General features: G+C 35.8%; 1 protein-coding gene across 1 annotated transcript; it reads right to left on the bottom strand.

Moving 5' to 3' along the window:
• Nucleotides 1-566: 566 nt before the first annotated feature.
• LOC145034582 (uncharacterized) lies at nucleotides 567-2,053 on the bottom strand. The gene is made up of 3 exons (XM_078983026.1): nucleotides 1,960-2,053; nucleotides 1,773-1,866; nucleotides 567-1,502 (listed from the first exon to the last, which is right to left on the bottom strand). Exons 1-3 carry the CDS (start codon nucleotides 2,036-2,038, stop codon nucleotides 866-868), a joined length of 810 nt encoding a protein of 269 aa, XP_078839152.1. The 5' UTR covers nucleotides 2,039-2,053; the 3' UTR covers nucleotides 567-865.
• Between the last annotated feature and the right edge of the window lie 7,163 nt (nucleotides 2,054-9,216).

Here is a 9,216-nt window from a genome sequence, read left to right as displayed (position 1 = left end):
CACTCAACTTCGAATCGAACAAAACAATTTTTTAGACTCAATTTCAATATGATATAGACATTGGTTAGATATTGCATGAGTTTTTTTTAGTAGAATAAACGAATTGCCTAATGTTTAACTGACAAAAGGCTACCATAGAATAATGACTAAAAAGTTGGGATCTATCGGATACGGGATTAATCGTACAGTCCTAATTATCATGATTTCAAGATACAGTATAGATATTGCTTCAAAATTAGTTTTAGCTTGATCTAATTGTTTTTTAGTTGTATGATATTCAGATCATAAGTTCGTAAGATCAAAACCTAGATTTAAACAACCATATTCATATCATGTTTAAGAGCTAATAATTAAATACTACCTCGTTTGCATCAACAAAACAAAGTTTTAGAGTTTTATCAATCAATTCGACGAACAAAGTGTTAGCTAAAAGGAAATTAGGAAAATTGGAACTCACAAAGCGTTCATGAACGATCCACATTTAGAATTTGGATGAGAACTATCAGTATTAGCAATTATGATTGATATTTTATTTCAATTTATAATCACTCTAACAACAGGTGTAATGGATCGTAGATGGATGGATATCTCCATGAAATCATTATGCACAAGAAAATGACACTACATTGCGTGTAAGCTTATTCATGGACATCTTATTTACCTCGAGGCTATCCCAGCTTCATTATTCAACTAAAATTGATCCCTCTATTTCTTCTAATATACAATATACTTTGATAATCACAAACAACAAATCAAAAAATCAGACCTTTTTCAAATGAAAAAAACGAAAAAGATTGAAGCTTCTAAAAGAACAGGATAGCAACACACACTCAATTAAGCTAGAAAAACACACCATGTATCTCTTTTATGAAGCCCATGAGCTGCATCCTAGACGAAGCTCTAGATCAATACCTTCAATAGCCGAATCATTCTTCTGTAACTTGTTGTCAATACTAACTTCTTGGTTGCTTTTATGATTTGTTGACGTTGATGCTTCGGTGTTATAGGAATTAGAGAGGGAAGAATTGAAGCTATGAGGAGACATGGTTGGTGGAAAATTCATGAAGTTATCGGTATTGGGATGGGGTGAAATGGAGAGAAGAGTGGACGGATTATCTTTAACAGTATTTAAAGAAGAAGGGTTGAAAATGGCATTAGGGTTTGGTAAAGAGTACAAAAGGCATAAACCACCATTTCCGACAAGCTCTTGTGATGGAATCAAGAGAGTGGAAGAAGGTCGGGAAGAAGATATATTAGGGCTATTAAAATTAGGCTGGACTTGGTGGAGCCGAGCCCTATCCCGGCGGTGGACGTTCATGTGACCACCTAAAGCTTGAGCTGACCGGAATTCTCTTCTACAAAATGTACAGGTGTATGACCGCGGTGGCCAAGTACTTCCCATGACATTTCCGGTGTCTTCAGCGAAAGCTTTCACTTCCCATGAATCAACTTCCTCCTGAGAGTTTAGCACCACTGAATTAGTGTTCCACATCCACAGGATCCTGTTGATGTTGGTAGTGAGAAAAGATCAGCCAATACCGTATAATGGTAGAAACAATATTAATGGCGGAGAATGTTTGGGGATGAAATGTGAAGGAAAGGGTTAAATAAGAAATGAAATTTATTTAAAATACTAGAGACAAAATAGAATTCTAGCTAGAGAGCGAGAGCCAGCACATGAGTTTTTGACTTAGTTCTCTATATTATATTTGCTATTTCAAACAAAGTATTAAGACTAACAAAGACTAAAAGACTAATTAATTAAGTTAAACCTTTTTGCTACATTGATTTCGACGACGATCCAATCATTCCCTTTACTATGCCTCCATGCTTGTTTTTTTTTTTTCTCTATATAATTCCCTTTTCCTGTTAAGAAACAAAAAACAAGACATCTCCATTAATTGATGAGATGGAAAGAAGTAAGGATTGCAAGTAGATTAATGTAGAATATAAACATACCAAAATAAGAACCATGCACTGGCCAGATGCTTTCTCGAGGTTTAATGCACCCCAGCGATTTTATTGTCAAGTCTCCCATGTTCGCCTACACAAATATCCAGTTCTGCTTTTGGCAGTGCACCTAAGAAGGGTCGTTTTTGTTACTGCAAGAGAGAGCGGTAATCATTATCCATGGCTTTTGTGCCCATGCAATGGAATAAGACGTGTGCTTCTATTATGACCCTACCTTCTAATCTCTCTGCAAAAGAACTTTTCACAATGCATATCTTGGTCGATTGTTTTACTACTATTCTAAGTGTGTGTGTGTGTTTTTTTTTCATGTAAAGAAGAAAAATAGAAAGAAAAGTGATACCCTCACACAGTGATATCAATTTATGAGCGTGTCATACTAGGGATCTTCTTGTTATTTGTATTTCTATTTCAAGGGTTTTATTGCATATATTCTTTGATTTTGCATATAATAAACCATTCAGATTTCAAGTCTGTAGTTATAGCCTAAAGGGTTATGATTTGTAAACAAATAACATTTTTAGTTCTACATAAAAATTTATAATTTATTATATTATACATTACAACCTTCTAAAACATAAATTATTATGCATAACTAAAAAGTAATGTGTACAAATCACTCCCTATTAGTAATATATATATATATATATATATATATATATATATATATATATATATATATGTTATGCATAACTAAAAAGTAATGTGTACAAATCACTCCCTATTAGTAATATATATATATATATATATATATATATATATATATATATATATATATATATATATATATATATATATATATATATATATATATGACATAATCTTCTTTTCTAGCAAATAGGAAAAGCATTGATATTTACCTTAAGCTTATAACAAATGAATCAATGCAATATGTAAGAGCATCTAAATTCAATGCGAGAGTTGATTTAGATGTCCATATTTAACATTCAATGTATTAAACTCTACTACCACAAAATATTATGTTGACATTCAATAGATATATTAAATTCAACGATCATTGAATTTTTCAATGGAAAAAGAAAAGCTTTTAATCATTAAATATATTATAGACACTACAAAAAATAAGATCACTAACGGCAATGTTATTAGTGGCGACTCAAGCTTAAGTCGCCACTAAAAGTTTATGTCGCCGTTAATAACATTATCAGTAATCCTTTTGGGCGAATCTGCACTAACACATTCTGGTAAATCTCAATCGTTCGATTGACGATCTAATTCAACGACTGGTGTTCATTTTCGTACAAAGTCAATACTGGTGACAAATTATCGCCGCTAAAGGTGGAAAAAAAATAGATCTGGTAATCTTCCTTCCAGAATTGTTGCCGCTGTTAATGTTTGTCATCGCTAAAAGTTTAAGTATCACCGGTAAAGGTGTTCGTAGATAACAAAAAAAAAAAAAAAAAACTATGCTTGCTCTTCACTTTCTACTTCTTTCGTTCTATCTGCTCTCATTTTTTTCTTCTTCTTCTTCGTTTTTGTACATCAAGGTTCGATTCAACCACCAAGTAGATTTCGACAAAAGGGAACTCCCCATTGTGAGATTACCGACAAAGGGGAACATCAATTTTCGGCGAAAACCCGTGTGTCTCCGGCGAAGGTAGGCTACAACTTCTGATTTATCTTTCTCTTTCTCTTGTAACATAAATTTCCGACTCCTCCTTGTGATTAATTACAAAATAAATGTAAAATTTAGTTTTTTTTTGGGTCTCTTTTGTCTTAGTCACCGTTGGGTACTGTCACCACTGAGGACCACCACCACCACTATACCATATATTAAATTACGACCACCACAGGTTATATTTACTATGAATTTTGAGATTTTATTCCAAAATATGTGTGCTTGTATATATTATGTGAAATTTGGCATTTGTGTGTATAATATGTATATGAAAGCATGAGTATTTTGTGAATCTAGGATGTTATTATGTATGTATGTGAAAGTATGTATATTGGATATAAGTATGATGCAATTGTGTATTTGGTATATGTGTGTGCAATTTGACATGTGTGTATATTTGGTATAATATCTAGGTGTATTGTGTATATGTATGTGAATATATGTATAAATGTCTCTATGAGAATGTATGTGTATACATGGTATATGTATGTGAAAGTATGTGTATTTGATTATAACAAAAATGTCTCTATGATGCACATAAAAAAATATGTAGTCAAAATATTAGAATAAGTAGGATGCTATTGTGGATTTAATATATGTAGTTAAAATATGTAGTTAATGTTTTTGTACACCATTGTTGCTGTTATGGGTCATGGACATGAGGGTGATGGAGCCAAGGACCCACCTTTCTTAGGCGATAGAGGTGTTGGTTATTATGAGCAGGATGGTAAGTCTTATTATGAATTTTTATTTACTATATTTATCCAGTTATTATAAAATAGCATTTCTAATAATTCTTAATTTTATTTGTAGTTGTGCCACACAGGAGAGTCCGAGGAAAAGCCAAAAAACATTAAGTTTGAAAGAGCGCTCATATAGAATAAAGGCAAACTGATTGACATGGACTATAATAGTGATATGACATATGATCCTGTACGAGAGACGAAAGACATGTTTGGATGCGAAGTTGGGAAAATAATGTGGTAGATGGTCCGTTTTGATAAATAGACTTGAGAAAAAGTTACCCCCATGATAAATACAATAAAGCAACAGTTAGAGGTAAATTATTTATATAAGAATATTTTATATGGTTAATTATGATTGGTTTTTACTTGGCTAATTTTTTTTGTAGACAAAGTTTGATTTGGATCGGATGTCCCGAGATCCAGACGTTGCTATGTTGTCAGAGAGTTTTTAAGCGAATTTGTTAAAAGGTTATCGAAAGCGTAAAGCTGATGCAAAAGAATAATAATTTCTGAAAGTCGGAGGGTATGAGGATATCCCGATAGCATTTGCTACCCCCCACATGATATGTACGTTGATAATTAGAGGAAAACAGTTGAGTATTTCCAAACGAATGAGCATAGAGCTTCTTCAGAAAGCAATAAAAAGTCAGTGTAATGAAAACGACCATGAATCGTGGGGGTTCGAGCTCGTATAGTAGTACTTTCTATAAGAAGGTAACGTACAATATATGTAATTATTTATTTAAAATATAATCTAATTTTTAATATTAAACAGAACCTGGAAAGAGTGAAACCGTTTTGCAAGGCTCATACCAATAAGAATGGTGTATTTATTTGTAATACCCGTGTTTCGAGGCTAAGCATTGATACGATGATGTAATAGTTAGGGTCAACAAATGTAACTTATTTTGAATTAATAAAGAGGAATTACTTGAATATTATTGGATTATGTGATTTTATGTGCATTATACTTATTTATAAGATATAATAAATTAAGAATGAAAATAAGCACCTAAAAAATAAAAATATAGATAAACCTGATATCTATGAAGAAATCTGTGGTGGTCGTTACAAGGATTATGTACATATAAAGAACGCCAAAATCCGAGTTATAACGAAGAAGTTATGACATATTGAAGTTTCACGATAAAACCAGCACGACGCTGTGTGACGTAAAAAGTGAGTTTGTGATAAAGAGCTTTTTAGCCCTAGTGATCTAAACTATAGTCGTAGTACACGTTAAACCGAGAGCGTACATAAAAAGAACGTCCAAATCTGACTTACTATGAGGAAGTCATGAATTTTCTAAGATTTGGCATAGAGTGTGCAATCCGGAGTTTGAATTTTAGATCGATCGATTTTAGCCGATACAACCTAAATGAGAATTAGAGATATCATTAATAGGAGTTTAACGGTAAAAAGACATACGAAAATGGAGTCTGTATGTAGAAGTTATGAGTTTTACACGGTCATTAAACATTACAATCTTCTCATACTGTTAAATTTAAAATCGGTCGCGTATTAGCCGATGGTGTCAAAATAAGAGTTGTAGATCTTGCCAATACCTACGCGTGGATATAAAGACCGTCGAAAACGGAGCTTGTATGCCAAAGTTGTGGGGTTTTGGAAGTCAAAAGGGTGCTGCAGCAAAGTGAGTGACGTGGCGCAATCTGAGCAATTGCTTTCTCCCCACCAAATGACGAAACGTGGCACCAAATCGACAAGTTGGACCATAAACTCAACGAGTTTGGGGCTAGAAACTCAACGATTTTGGTTATAAACTTAACGAGTTCATCACCTTTTCAGCCTATAAATACTACCTGAGAGTTCCTTCATTTTTCACACCTTAAACCAGTTCTTCTTCTCTCTACTAACTCTCTAAACCCTCCCAAACATCCCAAAGCCTAGGAAACTTCCCTAGAACTAGAAGAAATCCCCGGAGCGCCAAAAGGCGCCGAAAAAAAGAGTTTTTCGGTTCGGAAACTCTGCCCCCGCAGAGTCTGGTTTCAAGCAAACCACCCGATTTCATCGAAGTGAAACGTTGTCCAAGTTGGAATCGCCACCTCATCAGGTGAGTGCATAGATACTTTCATCTTACACATATATAGGAAGTATTTTATATAAATCACATGCTATGTATGCATATTATCTAATTATATTGATATCTATGCTAGATGAAAGATTTAAACTTTTTTCTTCAGATCTGAATTGTATATGTATTTTTTTCAGATCTAATCCTTTTTCTTCAGATAGAAACTGTATATGTATTTTTTTTTTCAGATCTAAACCTTTTTCATCTGAATAGTATATGTATTTTATATCAACAAATATGTTGGATAAATCATGGGTAGATGAAATAGTTGGTGTGTGATGAAAGATGAGTTAGATGATGAGATGAAAGGTGACATAGATCATGAGATGAGGGTGATATGTGAAAAATGAAAGAAACCTTTATCCAAGTGTTGGCCCCGTCATCTAGCAGAGTATAGATGACAACCACAGACTATTCTAGACTGTCCGGTGGAACACTAGCAGGCTCGCAACCTATAGGTGTTGTGAACGATATGTTCACCCGGTGTACTCTAAAAACCCATTGATATGTATTGCAGGTGGACTCCCGAAAATAATACTGTCAATAAATGAGATAAACCCTAGCATCTATGGACTTAGTGCCTGTTGGATGAACCCTCACAACTATGGACTTAGTGTCTGTTATATAAACCTTGGCAAAGATGGACTTCTTGCCTATTCCTTAGGACAATCCTTAGGAATAGATAATGAGGAATAGATGATTCATAGAGAAGATACTTATGAATAAAGAAGATAGTGGGGATGGGCAAATGGGTTAATTGTTTGATGATGAAACATAATAACTACATTATTATGGGTTGAAAACCCAATGTACTCACCAGACTTCTTGTAACGACCCAATTTCAAAAGAAATTTTATTATTTTTGATTAACCAAAATACTGTCCAAAAACCATGAAATTCCAAATACAATTATTTTCAGAATTCATATTAAGTACAAAATTATTTCAAATTATCAGAGTGTCCCATAAGAAAATGCCTGAGAGAGTGCACGTCGCACTATCAAGCCTTTCCCTTGCCCTTGGGCTCAGATGTACCTGAAACAAATCCACAAACTGTAAGCTAATGCTTACTGAGTTCCCTAGAGCATACCGTACACATAATCCACATAAGCACATATCATATTAGCTATAAAAGCTACATATACCACATAAGCCATGCATACTAACATATAAGGAAGCCCTAGAAACCCTCCAGGGTCTTACTCTAGGTGCCATGGGAAACCCCACAAGATCTTAGCCCAATGCCTCGGGATTCCCCCATGGTCTTGACCTAGGATGCCAGGGAACCCCTCCAAGGTCTTACACCTAAGTGCCTTGGGAACCCCTTGAGGTCTTTACCTAGGATGTCGTGGAAACCCTCCAAGGTCTTATACCTAAGTGCCTCGGGAAGCCCTGAGGTATTCCATACAAGTATCATAGATACAAATAGCATACGCATATCACATAATCCACTAGCACATACGTAACAAATAATGGGCGACCTTGGTGCCTTCGATCCATTGGTATGGTGAGGAGACTCACCTCTCAAATGTTGAACTAATAAGCTAAGATCAGGTATTTCCCCATGCACTACTCCTCGTCAACTACCTATAATCAACATGTGATTCACTTTTCATAATCCCAATAAATATCCTCAAAGTCAACCCTAGCCCACCTGGTCAAAGTCATGGTCAACAGTCAAGGTCAACAGTGCATGTTGACCTCAACTCGCCGAGTTCACCATCAACTCGTCGAGTTCCTCCCGGGTTCATTCCACTAAATCCCGAGCTAACTCTCCGAGTCACCTTTGTGACTCATCGAGTTCATCAAATGTCCAGGAAGCCTAAAGTCCATTCAGACCAAAACCCTAATCCTTCACTGCATTCAATTAGAAACTTAAAATGGGCAAACCCCGCCCCGACTCGTTGAGTCAACTAAGGGACTCGACGAGTTCCTTAAGTCCCTTTCATGTTCAACCCTTTCCAATGGGATCAAAGGTCCTAAACTTCAGATCCAACCTCCCATAGTGCAGATACCACGTAAAGTTGCCAATTTTACATGCATGCAAGGTGCTCCAAGGCTATATAATCAAAACTATGCTTCCTACAAGGTTTTGGTGCATGGAAAGGGGATACGCTAGATAAAGTGAGCAACTTTATGTCATTGGGGACCTAGAGTGGTCCAGATCTTGAACCATACCCTTGTAATAAGTCTAGATCTGAGTTTGACTCCAACTTGCACCAAAAATGGCCATTTACTTCCATGAAAATGGATCTAAGCAACCAGAGATCAAGGTCACAGCTTTATACCTTAAGATGATGGCCAATACGAAGTAGATGTTGGATCTACTGTTCTGATGGATCTGTGCAGCTCGTAGTCGGTCACGCACCTACTGAATCATCTCGGTAGTCTTGAGCACTACCTCAATGCTCCCCATGGCTTGGTGCCCAACCTCACCCCAACAAACCGTGGTCCTACACCTCCGACCATAAAACATCTCAAATGGAGCTCGGTCGATACTTTCATGGTAACTGTTATTGTATGAAAACTCTACCAGCGGGAGGTATGTATCCCTACTACCCCCAAAATCAAAAACGCATATCCGTACCATATCTTCGAATGTTTTGATCGTCCTCTCACTCTAGCCATCCGTCTCGGGTAGTACGATGTGCTAAAATGAAACTGAGTGCCCAGTTCCTCGTGGAACTTCTTCCAGAATCTAGATATAAATCATACATCTCTGTCAGAGACTATCGACAGTGGCACCCTGTGTCTAGCCACTACCTCTCGTAC

Source organism: Lactuca saligna, chromosome 3 (genome assembly GCF_052625555.1).
Source record: "Lactuca saligna cultivar CGN05327 chromosome 3, ASM5262555v1, whole genome shotgun sequence".
NCBI classification, from domain to species: Eukaryota; Viridiplantae; Streptophyta; class Magnoliopsida; order Asterales; family Asteraceae; genus Lactuca; species Lactuca saligna.
The sequence above is the reverse complement of the archived record's forward strand: the minus strand, read 5'-3'. Positions and strand labels throughout refer to the sequence as shown.